This window comes from Schistocerca nitens, chromosome 3, assembly GCF_023898315.1.
Source record: "Schistocerca nitens isolate TAMUIC-IGC-003100 chromosome 3, iqSchNite1.1, whole genome shotgun sequence".
In the NCBI taxonomy this organism is placed as follows: Eukaryota; Metazoa; Arthropoda; class Insecta; order Orthoptera; family Acrididae; genus Schistocerca; species Schistocerca nitens.
In genome coordinates this window covers 505,549,637-505,573,628 of record NC_064616.1, presented here as the reverse complement: position 1 = coordinate 505,573,628, position 23,992 = coordinate 505,549,637, and the positions used below count along the sequence as shown (strand labels likewise).

General features: G+C 41.3%; 1 protein-coding gene across 1 annotated transcript in view; it reads right to left on the bottom strand.

Moving 5' to 3' along the window:
- Positions 1-220: 220 nt before the first annotated feature.
- LOC126249639 (Down syndrome cell adhesion molecule-like protein Dscam2) overlaps positions 221-23,992 on the bottom strand; it is a 152,804-nt gene continuing 129,032 nt past the window's right edge. The window contains exon 9 of the mRNA XM_049951316.1: positions 221-956. Within this exon, the coding sequence (XP_049807273.1) occupies positions 843-956 (114 nt within the window). The 3' untranslated portion in view covers positions 221-842. The remainder of the gene's footprint in view (positions 957-23,992) is intronic.

Here is a 23,992-nt window from a genome sequence, read left to right as displayed (position 1 = left end):
AATTTCACATTTATAAAACATTTATTTTTTCTGGTGAGACAATTTAATTACATCTTATTAAATAATTTACATTATGTTATATAAATAGATATATAGACACCACTTCACATTTATACAACATTTATTTTTCTGGTGAGACTATTTAATGACATCTTGTTAAAGAATTTATACTATGTTATATAAACAGATTTATAGACACCATTTCACATTTATACAACATTTATATTTTCTGCTGAAACAATTTAATGACATCTTATTAAATAATTTATAAATATTTTTAAATTTGTACAAAGTTGTCAGTAATATAAAACATTTAACATACATTATTAATCATTATTTAATACTTATAAGTATCATGAGTTGTTATGTCAAGTCAGAGAGTAACAGTTAGTTGTATGTAATATTCCAATGTTGGAGTTTAAGTAATAAAATGTATAGGTTTCATTACCTCCACTAAAAGTTCTGAAATACTGATAGATTTATCATCATTCTTTTATTTAGAGGTGACTGACATCATTTTAATACAGTAGATGAAGTGTCACAAGATAAAATATTTTGGCTTACTGAGTGGCATAAAATAAATTTTGCATGCAAATATTTTTTTATGTGTGGAGAGAAACATTATTGTCACAATCACTAATAGTAGAATGATTTTGTACAAAACATCAACCTGAGATCAACATCAAATATATACGTATATTTAAAAAAAAAATCACCTGCCTCATAAAGCTTTATAAATAGTGTTTTATTTCTTCAGTTAGAAGGCACTTAGGAGTTAACTTGCTTCTCTTTACTGCATTCTTCAGTGACTTAGTCATATTGCAAACTGTGAAGGATGGATGTTAGTATCTGTGTGCTTGATATAAATTATGCAAAGGAATCCATTCAGGAGTTTCATTTCCATGCTGAAATCCTTTATGAATTCTGGAGTATGTTGACTCAGTGCTGCTACCACACTGTAAAAATATAAAAAATAGATTGGCAAACACATAATCAAATTAAATTAAACAGAATTTGCCTTTTACCCAGTGGGATAACATTAGATCACATTATTTGAAATAATAAAAAGGTAACTATCTATCTTTTTCTTCTTAACTGCAGAGTGTGAAAGGCTGAAACAAACTGGAGTAATGAGTTAAAAAAAATTGTCAACTCATTACATAATACAGTAGAAAATGCATGCACTCCTGCAATACACTGTCTATGTCTGCTAGCAGTAATATCAGATACACTATTCATTTGTGGGTCATTAGGGTGTATGTTATCATTGCTTTCATTTATTCCATTAAATGTTTACTCTTCAGTCCTCGGCATCATGTACAACAGTGTGACTAATACAACAAATACCATAATTTTAAGTTGGCAATATGACATTATATTCTTGAATGAATCTTGCTTTAGTTTTTAACAGTTTGCTATTTGAATTTACAGCATTCAATACTGATGTCATCAGTCTCTACATAAAATTCTTTTGAGTAGTTGAGTCTCATACTTAACAGAAATATTTGCTTTTAATGTGTTAAAACAACATTCAGGTGCCAGTCTCTGTTGGTGATGCACCAGGAGAGTAGTAAGTCACATATTTAGCTATTCCTGTTGGTTTTCACAGTTTAATTCTTATATTACTTGCATGTTTTTTTGTGATTGCATAGAGAAATTCTTAAATTCATTCCATGTTTTTGCATTTGAGAGGGTAGTCTTGTCTTTTAGTAACTGTATTGTGTACATTTGTGCACTCTGTAGTGCAGTTGTTATTTGTTTTGGATGGCCAGTCATTGTTCATCACAGAAGTCACCCACCAGCCTCCATTGCTGATGCACCAGGAGAGCAACAAATCACACATTTAGCATCTTTTATTTGCTTTTATAGTTTAGATCTTAAGTCAGTAGTAATAGTAGCATAGATAGGGGGTATCCATGTTGTGAGCAAATGCATGAGGATCTGGCTGCAATTCATGAGCAGCTGAAGCCACCAATGGCTGTGATCAGCTGTTTGCAGGCTGGCCTCAGGGTGTAGTGGTGGTGGAGCTGGTGCATTGAATGATACACCACACGTGTCGCATGTTTCGTCCATGGGCTCTGCTGCCGAGGCACCTTCCAGTACACCCAACACAGGGCAGCCACACTCACTGCAGAGTGAGTGGCAGCATGTTACGCAGTCATGTCACTTGAGGCAGAGAGTCAATGTGGAAATGTGGAGGCTGGCTATCTGTCTTCACCCATCCACCCTGTGAGTGGACAATGCCACAGTCTGAGCTGGTACACTGGAGGTGGGGGGGGGGGGGGGGGGGGGAGTAATCGGGAGGTCCAATGTTAGGTGCATTATGAAACCCCTTAGGGAGACAGAGTCCAGGGCCAGAAAGAAGTCCAACATGTGCTTGTTTGATGGAGGGCCTCATCCGAGATGTAGAGGAGACCCTGCCTGCAGCTATCAAGGGTGTCGGGTGCAGTCATTTGCAACCTGTTGTTCATGGTGGCATCAATGATGCCTGTGCTTGCGCTCCGAGGCCATCCTCAGTTTGCATGGGTGGCTGGTGGAATTGGTGAAGGCTGCTGACCAAGTTTGCAGGGTGCAAGGAGAGCTGATCAGGACTCTCTGGTTTGGAACTGACTGAAGGGCCTCAGCCAAGGACTCCATTGATTCTGTGATGGTCTTAGCTGCAGATTTGTGGACCTGCATTATGAGGTGAAGAATTGTAGGACTGCACATGATAGGTAAGTTGTGCACTACACAAAGGAAGCAGCTACTGTAATAGTAGACTACTTGTGGAGTGCACATGCGGGTTGTATAGACTAGGTGGTAGTCTGAGGTTTTATGATGAATGCTCACCAGCCTATATGCAGAGAGAACAATCAGATGGTATACAAAATAAAGAAACTTCCACTGTCACTATTTTAACAGTGAACTGTCAAAGTATTTGCAACAAAGTTCCTGACCTTCATGCCCTCCAGGAAAGTTGTCACCTTCAAATTACTCTCTGAACTAAGAACTGCTAGTAACCTGAAGCAGAAAGCATTGATAAATTTAGTGAAGCATGGAATATATATTGACCAACATATCAGATGCCACAGTAGAGAGAGTGTTCAATTCAGTTGACCAAAATATAGTGTCTATCAAGGTCAAAATTGAACCTGACTGTGAAGTTATCTGGACAGGAGTAGTTGCCCTAGGCAAACTAATGTCAATTATAGGATGTTTTTATGAGTCACTTAATTTAGCCTTAACAGATGTAGAATCATTCAAAGGAAGTCTACACTCAGTAGCACAGAAAAACTGAGATTATACGATAATAGTTGGAGGCAACTTTAATCTACTGCGTGTGGACTTGGACATCTATGGATTCATTGCAGGTGGTATGGACAGGAAGTCTTATTGAATATATTTTCCAAAAACTGTTTTGAGCAGCTAGTTCAACATTCCAAATGCAGTGAAAGTACTTAAGACATTGTAGCTACAGACAGGCCTACTCTTACTGACAATGTCAGTATAGAGAGAGAGATTAGCACTCAATATATCATAGCAATGATGGTTACTTAAGTTAAGAAATCCATCAAGAAGGCTAGGAGATAAATTATGCTGGAAAGAGCAGATAAGCTGTTGTTAGCATCCCAATTAGACACTGAATGAACAACATTTAGTTCCAATATGATGGCCATAGATGAATTACGAGCATAGTTTAAACTGACTGTAAATCACACCATGGATAAGAACAAGCTGAATAAATGGATTAAGGATGGAAAAGATCCACCATCACTTAACAATAAAATTTGGAAAATACTGAGGAAGCAGAGATTGTTGCACTCTTGGATCAATAAGGAACACTCAAGTGTCAACAGATACAAGTTAGTAGATGTTCATGTGTCGGTAAGAAGATTGATGCATGAAGTGTGTAACAATTTTCACCATCACACCTTAGCGAAAGATTTAGTGAAGCACCAGAGAAAATTCTGGTCCTACATAAAATCAATAAGTGGGTTGAAGGCTTATGTCCTTTCATTCTTCAACTAGTCTGGTGCAGCAATAGAAGATAGCAAAAGGAAAGCTGCAGTTTTAAATCTCGCATTTAAGAAATAGTTCATGCAGGAAGGTCATACAAACATACTGTTGTTTGACTGTCACACAGGCTCCCACATGGAGGACAGTAATAGGAACTTCTGGCATAGAGAAGCACCTAAAAGAGTTGTAAACAAATCAGTCACCAGGTCCAGACACAACCCTATTTCAGTTTTACAGAGTACTCTAGGGCACTGGCCCCTTACTTAGCTTGCATTTATCATGAATCTCTCGCCCCGCACAAAGTCCCAAGTGACTGTAAAAAAGCACTGGTGACTCCTATATGTAAGAAGGGTAAAAGAATGAAATTCACATGATTACAGATCGATATCCTTATGGTATTTCTGCTGTCTGACACTATTAATGCATTTATTTCACTATATAAGTTTAAGCCTTAGGCCATTTTCAAGTGTTATGATGTCAAAAATCATTCAGCTTGTGTGAAGCACAAGTTATCGCCAAAAAATGTAAATCAGGTTGTACTTATAAGCCAATTGTCTGAAAAGTAGCTGTGAGAACATATCTTCAATATACAAAAAGGCTGTAAACTAGTATGTGTGGCAAATGTAGTGAAGCTGTGATGTAAATAAGACTTCCAAAACAAAGGCATAAGCTTAATTTCTATATCACTGTATCTAAACATCAACTGATGTTTAGACACAGTGAAGTGACTGTGGCTCAAAATGAAAAAGAAAAAAAATCCTTAACATTGGTTTGTTGCAGAATTCTTATACATAACTTATTCTGAGTTTGAGTGTAATAAATTACTTACAGACAGAAAATCATTTGTATTAAACTCAGCTTGCCCTTTGCTCATGTGATATCCTGCAATCCATGGATGGATGGCGATGGGGTATTTCATATTCCTAGATTTCCAGAAAGCATTTGACACAGCAGCCCACTGCACAGTGTTAACGAAAGTCCAAGCATATGGATCATGCTCCCAGATATATGAAGGCTTGAAGACCTCTTAAGTAGTAGAACCCAGTACATTGTCCTCAATGGTGAGTGTTAATTGGAGACAATGGTGTCATCAGGAGTGCCCCAGGGAGGTGTAATAGGACCACTCTTATTCTCTCTAAATATAAATGAAAGCCAGTTGGCACTCTGTGCATGAATCAAACAGCATTAAACAACTAAACTCTGTCCAAACAGGCCTTGGAAGGCCCAATGGTACTGACCGGCTGCTGTGTGATCCTCAGCCCACAGGCATCATTGGAAGCGGATATGGAGGGGCATGTGGCCAGCACATTGCTCTCCTGGCTGTATGTCACTTTACGAGACCAGAGCGGCTACTTTTCAATCAAGTAGCTCCTCAGTTTGCCTCATAAGGGCTGAGTGCACCCCGCTTGCCAACAGCGCTTGCAGACAGGACAGTCACCCATCCAAGTGCTAGCCCAGCCCGACAGTGCTTAACTTCGGTGATATAACAGGAACTGGTGTTACCACTGTGGCAAGACCATTGTCCAAATAGCATTAGCAAGACAAATATTTATTCAGTTTTAAGTATTACAATTGAATGGTCTTCTATGCATCTGTAGCAAGGGCAATAGATGAAGCACACAACAGTAGAATGTGCTGACAGACATCTCTGCCACAGAAAGATATCATGTACGAATGGAAAGAAATTTTTAAAGTTCTTTCCAGCCAGCACCAAGCCATATCAAACCAGGCCAGTGTGCCATGTAGCAATCAGTATGTCGAACAGGTTGAGGACCAATACTGCAAATATTACAAATAATGTGTCATACTGCAAATACTGTAAATAATATGTCAAATCCCAGAAGTTATTGCTTCATTTTGCTCAAGCGAGAAGTCTGAATTGTTAATTCTGTAACATGACCTCACTGAGAAGGGATCAAAATGTCATCCTGACAGCTCAGCATTATGCTGCGAAAATGGCTAAATGTTCCACAACAACACCTTTCAGCCTTCTGAGATCGCAGAAAAGCAACAAGCTGAAGTACTGAAAGCCACTATAGTGACACCGAGGTGCGGCAAAGACTGCTGAAAAGCCAGAGCCTAGAAAATGAGGATACATGTGGTCATCCATCCCAAAACATAATGCCATTGCTTCACATGGACAGCAATAAATACTCAGGCTTCGAAGCCCACAATCACGTGCTGCCTATATTTTGTCAGATGATAACAGTCTTCTGCATTTGAAACTGGCAGCAGAATGATTTTACTCCACCATTGTCTATTTCACATAAGACCCAAAAAGATAAGATAAGAGATATTAGGTCTTGTACGGAAGCATGTAAACAGTCATTTTTCCCTCACTCCATTTGTGAGTGAAACAGGAAAGGAAATGAATAGTAGTGGTACAATATACCCTCTACCATGCACCATGCAGTGGCTTGCCGAGTATGTAGATGTAGATGTAATAGTTTGGAGAAAAAATGAACACCACTTGTCTGTCCAATAATAATAAACAGTTATTTATCAATGTTCATTGGATGCAGGTGGCTGGTTTATCACTGACGTTAGAAAGGAATAGTTAGCCACCATTACCCTTCAAATATGTGTGTGCTTGTGTGAACACATGCACTTGTCTGCCTACATGCATGCATCTACATCTACACCTACATCTACATCTACTTGGTTACTCTGCAATTCACACGTAAGTGCCTGGCAGAGGGTTCATCGAACCATTGTCATACTACTTCTCTACCATTCCACTCTCAAATGGCGTGTGGGAAAAAGGAACACCTAAATCTTTCCGTTCAAGCTCTGATTTCTTTTATTTTATTATGATGATCATTTCTCCCTATGTAGGTGGGTGTCAACAAAATATTTTCACATTTGGAAGAGAAAGTTGGAGATTGAAATATTGTAAATAGATCTCGCCGCAAAGAAAACTGCCTTTGTTTCAGTGACTGCCACCCCAACTCACGTATCGTATCAGTGGCACTCTCACCCCTATTACGTGATAACACGAAATGAGCTGCCCATCTTTGCACTTTTTTGATGTACTCTGTCAATCCTACATGGTAAAGATCCCACACTGCACAGCAATATTCAAGCAGAGGATGGAAAAGTGTAATGTAGGCTGTCTCCTTAGTGGGTTTGTCTCATCTTCTAAGTGTTCTGCCAACAAAGCGCAGTCTTTGTTTCGCTATCCCCGCAATATTACCTATGTGGTCTTTCCAATTTAAGTTGCTCGTGATTGTAATTCCTAGGTATTTAGTCAATTGACAGCCCTTAGATTTGTGCGGTGTATCGTATACCCAAAATTTATCGGATTTCTTTTCATACCAGTGTGGATGACCTCGCTCGTTTCTTTGTTTAGTGCCAATTGCCACTTTTCGCGCCATATAGAAATTTTCTCTAGATCATTTTGTAATTGGAATTGATCATCTGATGATTTTACTAGATGCTAAATTACAATGTCATCTGCAAACAATCTAAGGGGGCTGCTCAGATCATTACCTAGATCATTTACGTAAATCAGGAACAGCAGAGGGCCCATGACACTACCTTGCAGAATGCCAGATATCACTTCTGTTCTACCCAATGATTTATCATCTCTCACTATGAACTGTGACCTCTCTGAGAGGAAATCACGAATCCAGTCACATAACTGAGACAATACTTCATATGCATGCAATTTGATTAATAGTCACTTGTGAGGAATGGTATCAAAAGCCTTCTGTAAATCTAGGAATATGGAATCGATCTGAGATCCCTTGTCGACAGCACTCATTACTTCATGGGAATAAAGAGCTAGCTGTGTTGCACAAGAATGATATTTTCTGAATCCGTGTTGGTTATGTATCAATAAGTCATTTTCTTCAAGGTGATTCATAATGTTTGAGTACAGTATGTGCTCCAAAATCCTACTGCAAATTGAGGTCAGTGATATGGGTCTGTAATTCAATGGGTTACTCCTATTTCCTTTCTTGAATATTGGTGTGACCTGTGCTACTTTCCAGTCTGTAGGAACAAACCTTTTGTCAAGTGAGTGGTTGTATATGATTGCTAAGAAAGGCACTATTGTGTCTGAATACTCTGAAAGGAACCTGACTGGTGTACCATCTGGACTGGAAGACTTGCCTTTCTTAAGTGATTTGAGTTGTTTAGCAACACCTAAGATATCTACTTTTATGTCACTCATGCTAACAGCTGTTCTGGTTTATGGTTTCGAGTTATGGAATATTTACTTTGTCTTATTATGGAAAACTGTATTTGGTAACTTCACTTTAGTGGAACCATCATCGGTAACATTTCCTTCGCCACCGCGCAGTGATGGTATTGACTGTTTTTTGCCACTGGTGTACTTTATATGACCAGAATCTCTTTGGATTTTCTACCATATTTTGAGACAATATTTCATTGTGGGAACTATTAAAAGAATTTCGCATTGACATCCGCACTAAATTTCGAGCTTCCATGAAACTTAGCCAGTCTTGGGGATTTTGCATTCTTCTGAATTTGGCATGCTTTTTTCATTGTTTCTGCAACAGTGTTCTGACGTGTTTTGTGTACCATAGTGGATCAGTCCCATCTCTTATTAAGTTATGCGGTATGAATCTATCTATTGCTGTTGATACTGTATCTTTGAATTTGTGCCATATCTGGTCTACACTTACATACTTAGCTTGGAAGGAATGGAGACTCTCTCTTAGGAAGGCAGCAAGCAAATTTTTATCTGATGTTTTAAATAGATATATTTTGCATTTATTTTTATTGGTTTTGGTTGATATGGTTTGAGCCTCACTAATCCCTGTATCTGTCATTATGCTCTCTATTAGATCAGGATTATTTGTGGCTAAGAGGCCAAGTGTGTTTTCGCAAAGCATTTAGCACAATTTTAGAAGATGTTTTCTGTCTACCTCCAGCATTGAACATGTATTTTTGCCAACAAATCGAGGGTAGATTGAAGTCTCCACTAATTATAACTGTTTGAACCATTCAGCTATTATATCATCTGAGTCGGGGGGTTGGTAGTAGGAGCCAATTATTATCTTGGTACGGCTGTTGAGTATAACCTCTACCTATAGTAATTTGCAGGAAGTATCTATTTCAACTTCACTACAAGATAAACTGCTACCAACAGACACAAACACACCATCACCTACTTTATTTAATCTATCCTTCCTGAACACGATTTGTGCCTTTGTAAAACTTTTGGCAGAATTTATCTCCGGGTTTAGCCAGCTTTCTGTTCCTATAATGATTTCAGCTTCAGTGCTTCCTATCAGGGCTTGAAGCTCTGGTACTTTTCCAACACAGCTATGACAATTTACAACTACAATACTGACTGTTGCTTGGTCAATTCTCGTCATTTCTTTGCCCTGTACCCTTTGAGACTGGAGCCCTTTTTGATCTTTCCCAAGACTGTCTAACCTAAAAAACCGTCCAGTCCACGCCACACAGTCCCTGCTACCCATGTAGCTGCCTCCTGTGTGTAGTGGACACTTGATAAATTTAGCAGAACCTGAAACCCCACCACCAAATGGCGCAAGTAGAGGAATCTGCAGCCTACATGGTCACAGAACCGCATGAGCCTCTGATTCAGACCGTCCACTCAGCTCTGTACCAAAGGTCCACAATCGGTCCTGCCAATGATGCTGCAGATGGTGAGCTCTGCCTTCATCTCACTGCCAAGACTGGCAGTCTTCACTAACTCAGATAGCTGCCGGAAACCAGAGAGAATCTTTTCTGATCCATAGTGACACACATCACTAGTTCCGACATGAGCCACCACCTGCAGTTGGCTGCACCCTGTACCCTTCATGGCATCTGGAAGGACCCTTTCCACATCTTTGATGACTCCCCCTGGTATGCACACGGAGTGCACATTGGCTTTATTCCTGTCCTTAGCTGCCATATCCTTAAGGGGCTCCATCACCCACCTAACATTGGAGCTCCCAATGACAAGCAATCCCACCCTCTGCGCTTGTCCGGACCTCAAGAAGACCGGCCCCTGCAGCAACAGGTGAGGCCGCCCTTGCTGGCTCAGAAGTACTTTTTGCAGTGGGCAGTACCTCAAACCTGTTACGGAGGTGTAAGGGTACAGACTTGCGGCCAGCATCAACTTTCGCCTTCCGCCCAGGGATTTGTGACCCCGCCATGGTTCGCCGATCGCTGTCAGGCAAGTGTTGACTGGCAGGGATGTCTGAATCCGAGGGCACAGTGGCAGCAGAGATCCCAGGTGATGCTACAGGTTCCAGAGGCAACAAAGCACTGGCCTCGGGTGTCCCAATGTCACTGCGGCCCAGGGCAACAGCCTGGAGCCTGTCAACCATGGCCAACAAAGCTTCCAGCTGTTTACGGACGGTGGCCAATTCCTCTGAATCTGTACACAACAGGCACAGTCCCTATCCATCCATAACAATTTTTTTCCTCTCTTTTATCTCACAAGCCTTTAAAAACAAACAGATGACTGACAACTATGTGAATTTACACTATACGGGTACTAAAACGCAATGCTACAACTCTCGAATACTATAATGTGCCAGAAATTTGTGAATTAAAATATGCAAGTACCCAAAAACACACAAAAAATTAAGAATTAAACTATAAAACAAATAAGTGAGCTAAGAGTGTGACTTGCTGCTGGCTGCTGTTGGTATGCACACGCTCGCACACACACACACACACACACACACACACACACACACACACACACACACACACACAGAGGGAGAGGGGGAGAGAGAGAGAGAGAGAGAGAGAGAGAGAGAGAGAGAGAGAGAGAGAGAGAGAGAGAGAGAAGTACCAAATTTAAGGCAAGGGCTGACCAACTGTTAACATATAAAATACAATCAGTTAAAATATGTTACACAGAACTGAGTTAGTCAGACGTTTTAAAAATGGTTCTTTGCTCTGCAGAAGACATGTTTCCCTTAATGAGTATTCAGTCGTGTAAAGAAGTCTCCTCTTTTTGTGATTGTATAGAGGCAGATCAGAGTCATGTTGTGGACTTCATATTTCTGAGCTTAGCCACATGCCCAGCCATGTGGTCTCTCATTGTCACACTGCTTTTTGTGTATACAGTGTAAAAAATATGTGCAGGGTGATGGCTTACAGTATTATGGTCAGCTCCCCACAAACCTGCTATTTAATTGCATTTGGTACTAATGTTCCTTATTGCTGTAAGTAGTGTAGGGGTGCCAAGTGAAGACACCTCTAAATTGTCAGGATAGTGTTGTAGATATGTTGAGCATCTTTTGGCTCTAATGAAATATGATTAACAAGTTAATATTTATCGTTTCTGATTCACAGTTCAATGTCTTCACATCAGCCTTAGCTGATGCCTCATGCAGTGACAGTGGAATGCTGCTGACTCTTGTTGCTGGCTCAGTTCAGCTGGTTGCCAAGTCTGTTGGTGAAGCCCCAGCATGAGAGTATGCCCCACACTGTTAGAGCATCCTTGAACAGCTCTGAAAGATGACAGTGACCTGTGATGACCCATCAGAATTAACCTCATTGTTGTAAGTTGTGTAGTTGGCTAATCCTATCCCCACCAGACAGGTAGGCCATAAGCATCCTGAAGTATGTACAGCAATGATCAGGAACAGAGGAACTGGTTGGCCCTCCCACCCCACATTGACAATGATGTGAGTGCACTAATCACCACGACATGTACTGTTGTTGGAAGACCTTCGGTTTCACTATCATGATGTGGTAGGTAGCAACCAATGTGAAGTCCCAGAAGTGGCAGGTTGTGGTTACTTGGATGTTGTCATTTCAGGAATGGTAAGCAGTGTATCACGAGAAATTCTGGAACATGTAAGACATGGATGTCACTACATGATAATTATCACTGAATTGAGTGCCCCAGTATAAACATTATCGATCCTAATGACCAACTGACTTCAGATCTAGAGAAACACAATATTAATGGAGCTGGCAGAAGGTAATGGCGTGGGGCCCTGTTTGTAATGACAAAATGTTGCCCACTTCTTCACTAGTGGTCAGTGGTTCTCATTCTACTGTGTTTGCTTAACAATTTGTTATAGGCTCTTAACTGCACTGTCAAGTCTCTGAAATATGTTATTGCATCTGGGATTCCATGACTTACCAAACGGGAAAGTGCTGGTAGATAGACACAATAAAAAACACACAAACACACACACAAAATTTCAAGCTTTCGCAACCAACGGTTGCTTCGTCAGGAAAGAGGGAAGGAGAGGGAAAGACGAAAGGATGTGGGTTTTAAGGGAGAGAGTAAGGAGTCATTCCAATCCCGGGAGCGGAAAGACTTACCTTAGGGGGAAAAAAGGACAGGTATACACTCGCACACACACACATATCCATCCACACATATACAGACATAAGCAGACATATTTAAAGGCAAAGAGTTTGGGCAAACTTTCCCGTTTGGTAAGTCATGGAATCTTTGTTTTTAATAGGAATATGCTGAATGTGTACCTTGTGCTTGGCAAATGGTGCTGATTTAGCAATGTGCTCATGTATGTGACCAACGTACAGTGTTGATTGTTTCTTTATACTGCACCGAGCGAGGTGGCGCAGTGGTTAGCACACTGGACTCGCATTCGGGAGGACGACGGTTCAATCCCGTCTCCGGCCATCCTGATTTAGGTTTTCCGTGATTTCCCTAAATCGTTTCAGGCAAATGCCGGGATGGTTCCTTTGAAAGGGCACGGCCGATTTCCTTGCCAATCCTTCCCTAACCCGAGCTTGCGCTCCGTCTCTAATGACCTCGTTGTCGACGGGACGTTAAACACTAACCACCACCACCACCTCTTTATACTGCATAGCTATGCCACCACATCTGCAAGGTGTCACATGTGGCTGTGCTAGTGTGAATTTAAGAAAAAAATTTAATTTCTTTCCCTTTTCTGCTCTGTGGTATAACATTCCCCTCTTCTTCACAAAATCTGTCCTGAATTTACATTCTCTATCTGTTACTAAACTAGTGTGTACATGTACTTACAATTTAATATTACTCAAAGTTCAGTCCCTTGGTTGCTTCTTGAGCTGAGCTGTAAGGCTCCTAATCTTAGTCTGTGTTAACATAATTATCCAACTTACATTGACTTTCTGGTCTGTTTCCTACTACTAATACAATTTAAAGATCCTATCCCTGATTCTTATCACTAGCACATATCTATTACATGGATATTTGATGGATTGGTGATCCATTTAAGCAAGATATTTTGCATTTTAAGCAGAAGTAAATTGCACAAATGAGTACTATAGTCAGGATAACACTCGTGGATACACCAACATCTAGTATGTTTTCTTGCTTTTCTCATGATATTCTTTACATGTTGTAGCGTCTGATAATATTCATAATAGTTCTTCCAGCCAATACAACACTGATCTAGGTAATTATTGTTGTTCCTTTGATCTTAGTTGGAAGATGAAACTGTGCTCTGGCTATGTCACATTTGATTCCGTTGATTACTAATCCACTATTCCACAATTCTAAATTTGTCATCCATATTGATTTTCTGTTTCTGTAACAGTTGACAATCACTGTACGTAGTGAAAATATGGGGTAGATTTCAGTGGTCTCCAATTTTTTGGAAATATGGCCATGGGGATAGTACTCCCCTTTTACACAGCTTCCATTTTTCCAAGAAATAGTTGCAAAATGGTTCAAATAGCTCTGAGCACCATGGGACTTAACTTCTGAGGTCATCAGTCCACTAGAACTTAGAACTACTTAAACCTAACTAACCTAAGGATATCACACACATCCATGCCCGAGGCAGGATTCGAACCTGCGACCGTAGCTGTTGCGCGGTTCCAGACTGTAGCGCCTAGAACCGCTCGGCCCCCAGGCCAGCTGAAATAGTTGCATTTCACATGCCTGTTCATCAGTCTGAACTACTCTAGCTGGACAAATGGTAATACGAGGTGCTATCCAAAATTTTCGGGACTGGTGCTGCCATCTGTTGAAAACCTTACCTTTGGACTAATGGTCACCATCACCCTCGAAGTAGGTCCCATCTGCATGTACACACTGGTCCCAGTGCTTATGCCACTGGTTAAACATTTCCTGGAAGTCCTGTTCTTTGAGTGTGTTTATCACCGGCAGTGATGCTTCTTGAATGCTCTCTAGAGTGTCGAACCGATGGCCTTTCTACTTGAGTTTCAGTTTTGGGAATAGTGCGAAGTCGCAAGGTGCCAAATCTGGTGAGTATGGTGGGTGGGGTACAAGCGCCATGTTGTTTTTGGCCCAAAGGGTCCAGGTGAGCAAGGACGTGTGACAGGTGCATTGTCGTGATGCAGCAGCCAATTCCCTTGATGCCAAAGTTCGGGCTCTTGTCACCGCACGTTTTCACAGAGCCATCGCAAAACGTCACAGTAATAAGGGGAATTCACTGTCTGGTTGGGTGGGATGAATCCTGTCTCCGTAGAATTTTTCCCAAGATTTGCACAGAATTTGGTACACACGCACTTTTCTGTTCATGGATCCATCATAAAATCACCACACACCAAACACAGAGTATTATGGAAATCACTGTGGACACGCAACATGTCCTCCCAGCTGAATGCCACTCTGCACACTGACTCATCAGATATGCAGCTCTCACCACCTAGCAGTGCAAAGATCTACTACTCCTACTTTACAGTTGGCAGCACCAGTTCCGAAAATTTTGGATAGCATCTTTTTGTTCTGAGACTAATAACACTTCGCGAGTCTTTACTTGTACCCATTTATTGGTGGTGTCTCACTTAATCATATATAGATGGAAGGTAAAACAGTGATATGGTGCATTTATGCCTACTACCAGAAATTGTATGGTGATGGATGAATCACTCAGTCAGTGCTAAATTTAACGACAGATATGAGATGAAAGATGGGTATACATTTTTCTGCTACATGGGTGAAAAATGTTTTTAACCCTGTGTAAATGTCCCTCTATGCATGTTGTAACCCTATCAGAAATTGATGTGGGGTTAGCAGCATCACACTTAACTATCCACGGGTGATATGATGAACTGCTTCTTGCAACAATTCAATTTCAAACCTCATATCCACCAAACTCTCTGCTAGTGGATACAATCACTTGGCTACTACCATCCATTCATCAAGTGCACTTAGGTACTTTGCACCTCCTGTAAATTACTATTCAGGGTATCCATAGTGCTCCATGTATACTGCTCTAATTCTCTGTTAATTTCTGCACTGGTTTGGTAATATTTAATATCGCTGGTTCTGTGTTAATTAGTTGTACTGTGTGCCAACCCACTATTGCTTTTGCCTCTTCTGTCACACCCTGTATGATTCCTATAATGTCATTCGAGCTTGCTATGTCCACATTGTTTGCTGTTCCAAACAACATTTTAATGGCTTCCATACTAATGATCATGGAACTACTTCCATCAATTGTTGCAATTGAGCCCTTAACTCCTTTTGAGCCCTTAACTCTTTTTGAGCTTCTGCTAATATCCCTCCTTTCATCACCTCTTTGTGCAACTCTATGAACACGTTCTGTAGTCTTCTGACTTCCTTTCTCATATCCCAATTGTTGAATGTCAATTTAGTTCTTCACACGTGATTTGTGAGTAGCACATCTGGTTATCTTGAGAGAAGAATCTCCATGTTCAGAGGCTGGTCCTGAATCGTACCTCCTCTGCAAAAGTGTATTAGTATTACGCCCATGGTAATACTTCTGGATACCATGATTGGTTCACCACCTAGGAGAAAAGGAATCCCCTCCCTCCTCTGGATCAGTGTATATCTATGGGATCAAAAGACAAGCAAATGAATAATAATGTTAATCCAGTTAGCGTTAAGTATATCCCAACATATGGGACATTACGTCTATCTTCTCCTTCCTATGGCAATGTCTCCTTATCTGGTAACAGTGAAAGAACCTGCTGTAACACATCAATTCCTCTTTAAAAGGCTTCACTCTGCTGACATGGACTACAGATATCTTAGTAAGTAGTCACAGTATTTTTTACCCACTGGAGTTTTGTTGAAAGGTCCTAACATATTGAGTCCTACCATTTGAAACAGTTTTTCAGCTTCTGGTAATCTCTGTAACTGTATTTTTTGATGGCTTAAATCACCTTTAAGTGCACATGGGATGCAGTATTTGACATACTGTTCTACATCACTACACCATGTTTTCCATCAAAACCTTTATGGAGCTCACCTATCAGTTGTCCTCCTACCCCAAGACCTGACAATACATGGTCATATGCCTGTTGTAAGACTTTGGTTCTGAGGATTGCACGAACCAGGATGTGTCAACCACACTTTGTGATTCTGCACAGTAAGCTCTTATGTACACTATGTGATCAAAAGTATCCAGACACCCCCACAAACATACGTTTTTCATATTAGGTGCCTTGTGCTAACACCTACTGCCAAGTACTCCATATCAGTGACTTCAGTACTCATTAGACATCGTGAGAGAGCAGATTGGGGTGCTCCACGGAACTCACGGACTTTGAACGTGATCAGGTGGCTGGGTGTCACTTGTGTCATACATCTGTATGTGAGATTTCCACACTCCCAAAAATCCTTAGGTCCACTGTTTCTGATGTGATAGTGAATTGGAAATATGAAGGGACACATACAGCACAAAAGCGTACAGGCCAACCTCACCTGTTGACTGACAGAGACCGCCAACAGCTGAAGAGGGTCATAATGTGTAATAGGCAGACATCTATCCAGACCATTACACAGGAATTCCAAACTGCATCAGGATCCACTTCAAGCACTATGACAGTTAGGTGGGAGGTGAGAAAACTTGGATTTAATGGTTGAGAGGCTGCTCATAAGCCACACATCACGCCGGTAAATGCCAAACGATGTCTCGCTTGGTGTAATGAGCATAAACATTGGATGATTGAACAGTGGAAAAATGTTGTGTGGAGTGATGAATAATGGTACACAATGTGGCAATCTGATGGCAGGGTGTGGGTATGGCGAATACCTGGTGAACGTCATCTGACAGTGTGTGTAGTGCCAACAGTAAAATTCAGAGGTGGTGGTGTTCTGGTGTGGTCGTGTTTTTCAAGGAGAGGGCTTGCACCCCTTATTGTTTTGTGGAGCACTATCACAGCACAGGTCTACATTGAAGTAGAAGTGGATAGTTTCTGTGAATTATTATGGGTGGAGGTTACACTCAACAACCAAGCTAGGTTAATAATTGGCTCCTTTTACCGACCTCCTGACTCAGCAGCATTAGTGGCAGAACAACTGAGAGAAAATTTGGAATACATTTCACATAAATTTTCTCAGCATGTTATAGTCTTAGGTGGAGATTTCAATTTACCAGATATAGACTGGGACACTCAGATGTTTAGGACAGGTGGTAGGGACAGAGCATCGAGTGACATTATACCGAGTGCACTATCCAAAAATTACCTCGAGCAATTAAACAGAGAACCGACTCATGGAGATAACATCTTGGACCTACTGATAACAAACAGATCCGAACTTTTCGACTCTGTAAGTGCAGAACAGGGAATCAGTGATCATAAGGCCATTGCAGCATCCCTGAATATGGAAGTTAATAGGAATATAAAAAAAGGGAGGAAGGTTTATCTGTTTAGCAAGAGTAATAGAAGGCAGATTTCATACTACCTAACAGATCAAAACGAAACTTTCTGTTCCGACACTGACAATGATGAGTGTTTATGGAAAAAGTTCAAGGCAATCGTAAAATGCGTTTTAGACAGGTACGTACTGAATAAAACTGTGAGGGACGGGAAAAACCCACCGTGGTTCAACAACAAAGCTAGGAAACTACTGTGAAAGCAAAGAGAGCTTCACTCCAAGTTTAAACGCAGCCAAAACCTCTCAGACAAACAGAAGCTAAACGATGTCAAAGTTAGCGTAAGGAGGGCTATGCGTGAAGCGTTCAGTGAATTCGAAAGTAAAATTCTATGTACCGACTTGACAGAAAATCCTAGGAAGTTCTGGTCTTATGTTAAATCAGTAAGCGGCTCGAAACTGCATATCCAGGCACTCCGGGATGATGATGGCATTGAAACAGAGGATTACACGCGTAAAGCTGAAATACTAAACACCTTTTTCCAAAGCGGTTTCACAGAGGAAGACTGCATGCAGTTCATTCTCTAAATCCTCGCAGAAACGAAAAAATGGCTGACATCGAAATAAGTGTCCAAGGAATAGAAAAGCAACTGGAATCACTCAACAGAGGAAAGTCCACTGGACCTGACAGGATACCAATTCGATTCTACACAGAGTACGCGAAAAAACTTGCCCCCCTTTTAACAGCCATGTACCACAAGTCTCTAGAGGAACGGAAGGTTCTAAATGATTGGAAAAGAGCACAGGTAGTCCCAGTCTTCAAGAAGGGTCGTCGAGCAGATGCGCAAAACTATAGACCTATATCTCTGATGTCAATCTGTTGTAGAATTTTAGAACATGTTTTTTGCTCAAGTATCATGTCGTTTTTGGAAACCCAGAATCTACTCTGTAGAAATCAACATGGGTTTTGGAAATAGTGATAGTGTGAGACCCAACTCGCTTTATTTGTTCATGAGACCCAGAAAATATTAGATACAGTCTCCCAAGTAGATGCTATTTTCCTTGACTTCCGGAAGGGGTTCGATACAGTTCCGCACTGTCGAATGATAAACAAAGTAAGAGCCTACGGAATATCAGACCAGCTGTGTGGCTGGATTGAAGAATTTAGCAAACAGAACACAGCATGTTGTTATCAATGGAGAGACGTCTACAGACGTTAAAGTAACCTCTGGCGTGCCACAGGGGAGTGTTATGGGACCATTGCTTTTCACAATATATATAAATGACCTAGTAGATAGTGATGGAAGTTCCATGCGGCTTTTCACGGATTATGCTGTACTATACAGAGAAGTTGCAGCATTAGAAAATTGTAGCGAAATGCAGGAAGATCTGCAGCGGATAGGCACTTGGTGCAGGGAGTGGCAACTGACCCTTAACATAGACAAATGTAATGTATTGCGAATACATAGAAAGAAGGATCCTTTATTGTATGATTATATGATTGCGGAACAAACACTTGTAGCAGTTACTTCTGTCAAATATCTGGGAGTATGCGTGCGGAACGATTTGAAGTGGAATGATCATATAAAATTAATTGTTGGTAAGGCGGGTCCCAGGTTGAGATTCATTGGGAGAGTCCTTAGAAAATGTAGTCCATCAACAAAGGAGGTGGCTTACAAAACACTCGTTCGACCTATACTTGAGTATTGCTCATCAGTGTGGGATCCGTACCAGATCGGGTTGACGGAGGAGATAGAGAAGATCCAAAGAAGAGTGGCGTGTTTCGTCACAGGGTTATTTGGTAACCGTGATAGCATTACGGAGAGTAACCGTGATAGTGTTACGGAGATATTTAGCAAACTCAAGTGGCAGACTCTGCAAGAGAGGCGCTCTGCATCGCGGTGTAGCTTGCTCGCCAGGTTTCGAGAGGGTGCGTTTCTGGATGAGGTATCGAATATATTGCTTCCCCCTACTTATACCTCCCAAGGAGATCACGAATGTAAAATTAGAGAGATTTGAGCATGCACGGAGGCTTTCAGACAGTCGTTCTTCCCACGAACCATACACGACTGGAACAGGAAAGGGAGGTAATGACAGTCGCACGTAAAGTGCCCTCCGCCACACACCGTTGGGTGGCTTGCGGAGTATAAATGTGGATGTAGATGTAGGTGTCTTAGGCACCTTCTTGCATCCCGCTGTTGAAGAGCAATTCGGGGATGGTGATTGCACCTTTCAACATGATCGAGCAACTGTTCATAATGCATGGTCTGTGATTGAGTGGTTACGTGAAAATAACATCCCTGTAATGGATTGCCCTGCACAGAGGCCTGTCCTGAATCCTATAGAACACATTTGGGATGTTTTGGAATGCTGATTTCATCCCAGGCCTCACTGACTGACATCAATACCTCTCCTCAGTGCAGAAATCTATGAAGAATGGGCTGGCATTCCCCAAAAAACCTTCCAGCACCTGATTGAATGTATGCATGCAAGAGTGGAAGCTGTCATCAAGGCTAAGGGTGGTCCAACACCATATTGAATTCCAGAGGTTGCATTTTAAACAGTTAACATTCACTGTCATCTGCTTGAGCCTTTTTTCCAATCTGCTTCTCTCTTACTTAATGCCTACAATACAGCTACTGTTTGACTTAGTGTCTATGTTTGTATGCTTTACTACTGGCTTTTGAAGCTCTTCATAATCATACTCATTCAATATGAGTATGTACCATGTTAACTGAGTTGAATGGACATATAGAGCTAACAGACAAGGATGCATGATCTGTTATCACTTTGAATTTATGATCATACAAACAGCAACAAAAACAAGAAATTTCATACATTATTGCCAACACCTCTGTTTTTGTTGTTGAGTAATTTTGCTCAGTCTCGTTCAACTGTTTAGATGTGTAAGCCACCATGTGTTCCTTTAAATTGTAATTATGACTCAGAAAACAACTCAATGCATTGTTACTAGCATCACAATAAAGTATGAATTCCTTCTCAAAATCAGGCAATAGCAACATGGAATCTGTGGTCAGTATTTCCTACAATTTCTCAAATGCTTCCTAACATTCTGCTGTCCATTGAAACTTAACTCCCTTCTGGAGCAACTAAGTTAATGGCTGTGTCATTTCAGCAAATCCCTTTAAAAACTGACTGTAATAGTTACGCAAGTCAAGAAATAACTGCAACTGTTATGTTATCTGTGGTTTAGCAAAATCACACATGGCTGACATGAGACAACAATCCATCCTCACTCCCTCCTGACTGATAATATGCCTTGGGTAATGAACTTTTGTTTGAGCAAAATGATTCTTCACTATAGTTACATTTCTTGAAAAATTATTATATCATCAAGATACACCATACATATCTTTGGTTTCAGCCCACAAAGTACTCAGTCTAGCAAGCACTGGAACATAGAAGGAGCATTTTTTAATCCAAATGTCATTCTGCAGTATTGATAATTACCTGAGGATGCTGTGAACGCTGTTTTAGGCCTGTCTGATAGAAGTGGTTATCAACAACTTGAAAGATGTCCGCAGCTCATGGTCTAGTGGCTAGCATTGCTATCTCTGGATCACGGGGTCCTGGGTTCGATTCCTGGCCGGGTTGGGGAGTTTCTTCACCCAGGGACTGGCTGTTTGTGTCGTCCTCATCATTTCATCCTCATCATCATCATTTGTGACATTGGCTAGATTGGCCCATATAAAAAAAAATGGACTGTGTAAAAAAATTGAGACTTTGTACGGGCGCTGATGACCGCGCAGTTGAGTGCCCCACAAACCAAACATCATCATCTCAACTTGAAATACTTCTAAGAGCCATTGTCAGAAAATTCTTACATTGTCCCAAGTTGTCTAGTGCAGGATTGGATACACATCTGTTATAGTGTGTGTGTGTGTGTGTGTGTGTGTGTGTGTGTGTGTGTGTGTGTGTGTGTGTTAGGTAACGGTTGTCACAACACATTTTACACTTCTTGGTTCCATGACTTTTTTGGTACAATGACAGTATCGCCATGTTTGATAATGCCCTCAGTTAGCTGTTGGTCTATAAATTCATCTATCGGCAGTTGTAATTGTCTTGGTGTACTATATGTCTTCCTGTAGACTGGTGTGTTATCATCTGTTGAAATGCGAAGTTGTGTTATGGGAGTTGCTGGTAATGGCCATCTGAGTTAAACATGTCTGAGTATTCAAGTAACAATGTTTCCATGGCTTCCTATTGACTGTTTTTCAAGTAATGAACTTTAGTGTAGTGCAGATGCACTGATGGTTTGCTTGAGGCTGAATCATCTGTTGATCTATTGATATCCTCACTGAGAATCTCTAAAGTAGCTACTATTATGTCCATCCCAAAATTATCCAGGCTTACCATTTTCCATTTATGTTGCTTATGCACACTATGCTCCTGCATATAAAATATAAATCAATGTATTTCATCCAATGCTTCATTGTTTGACAGTGGCTCAACCACGCATAGTACTCCTTTTAGTATGTTGACATTCATGGTTACCCTAATCAGCTTCCCTGTAACTGCCAGTACTTTGTTGTGTGAAACAATCTTTAATGCACTTGTTCACAGTTCAGTTGGTGACATCTTAACAGTCAATGTACCTTCTGACATTGAAATGTTTGCAGCTGATACATCCATTGGAAATGAATTAATGGTAAGTTCAACTGTATGCTTCCAAACATTAACTTTGGCACGATGCCTATCCAGGAAGTCAAGCCCAGGAATCATGAAATATCCCTGTCCCACAGTTGGCAACACTTCCACGTGCTCACAAAACTCTTTGTTCCTATCTTAAAGCTTACATGTGTTGTCCCAAGTGACCTGCTCCACGTTATCAGTAACTTGTAGTGCTTAAGTCTCCTCCTGTCCACGAGATCCAGACTAACGTCCAATACATACGCACCAGTGTCTACTGTATGTTCCCTGCCCTGTACTAAGTACATCAAAGCACAGTCCATCTCTGCTCATGTGTTTGCAGTATTATGGTCTACTAGGTATGTTTACTGATGCTCTAAACATTCCCATTTATATGTAATGCCTGCTTCTGTTTACTTTGTTTAACCTGTTTCTTGCTTCTACATTCATGTGCCTTGTGGCCAAAGCATTCACAACTATAATATTGTGGCTGGTGGCACTGCACCTTCAGATGTCCTTTCTTCTCACACCGACAACAATATTTTTCAGAAGCAAAGATTCATTGATCATTGTGTACTTGTGTAGCAAAGTTGATTTCCTGCAAGTGCATGGAAAAGCAAATGCTGCAGCAAAATCATTCAGACTGTTTATACAGACTCAATGTTAAAATCTGTAGGAATCCCCCATAGAAAGATGTCTACAGTCCTATTTACCACTTTTCTAAGCATGACTCAATCTGCTTCTGGATTTTGTGATGACTTATACATCTGTGCATTAATTTTTTGAATTCTATCAGAAAAGGCATTGACAGAATCACTGGCTTTCTGTACTAATCCACTCAGCTTCTCTCTAAAACACTGGAATTTGCTGTTTGCAGTATCTCTGCCATAAATCCTCTGATAATTACTCAAATGTGCCAGGTTTGCTAAGTGTCTTATGATGCATCACTTATATTTTAGTCACCTGTTAGATATCTAATGGCCATCTACAAAGTAGTTACATCTGAACAATTATTCATTACAGCTGTAGCTGAAACATCATTTATGAGTACTGTCACATCCTCAATTGTTTTGCTTCAGAAGGGTTTTCTATGTTAGCTGCTGTAGTGGCAGCTTCTGCCACCGAATGTAACAGCACACCAAATGCAGCGGGAAGAGGTAGAAGGCACCGTATTAAGACTCGTCTGAGCTTTCCAAGTGATTTACTGTTTCCAACTACAGTGGCCCCATTCCTCTAGATCTGTGTCACTGGACCCCGCAATGCTGAGGACACCACTTCGCTGTCTGCGAAACACCTTGGCGTGGAATGGCTGTCTCAGCAACCCGTGCACACACTGCTGTGAGTCAGCCATGTACGGCAGCGGAGTTGCGTCGTGGTCAGGAAGCCGGCAGTTGACTCAGCGATCTATGACCCAACTGACTCAGCGCCGCTCGGTGTGAGCTCCAGGTGGCCAGCTGCGTGCTTCTCGCCGGCATGCCTAAGATTGCGGCGAAAACAAGTGCCCACGATCCGGAGTCTGAATCTGCGGCCCTCCCCTCAGGATGCCTCCGGCATGTGTTGGAAGCCAGAACAACTGCCTGCGGTAGCGAGCCATGAAGTGGCCCACCACTGGCTGGCTACCGACCCCACATTGGCCTCAGAGGGTGAAACCAGCGACCCACCGTGCTGGTGCCCCATCTGCTGCTGCGTGTAGCTGGTGGTGTGGCATGCCCCACCATACAGGAGAGCTGCCACACTTGAAAGAATCTTGTTTATATGTGGCTGTGTGCCTCTGTTTTGCCATACGTGCCGCTTCGCGTCACATACTCATAACATGCTAGGTTGGCGAGTAGGCCCCTTCTGCCTGTGATTTGC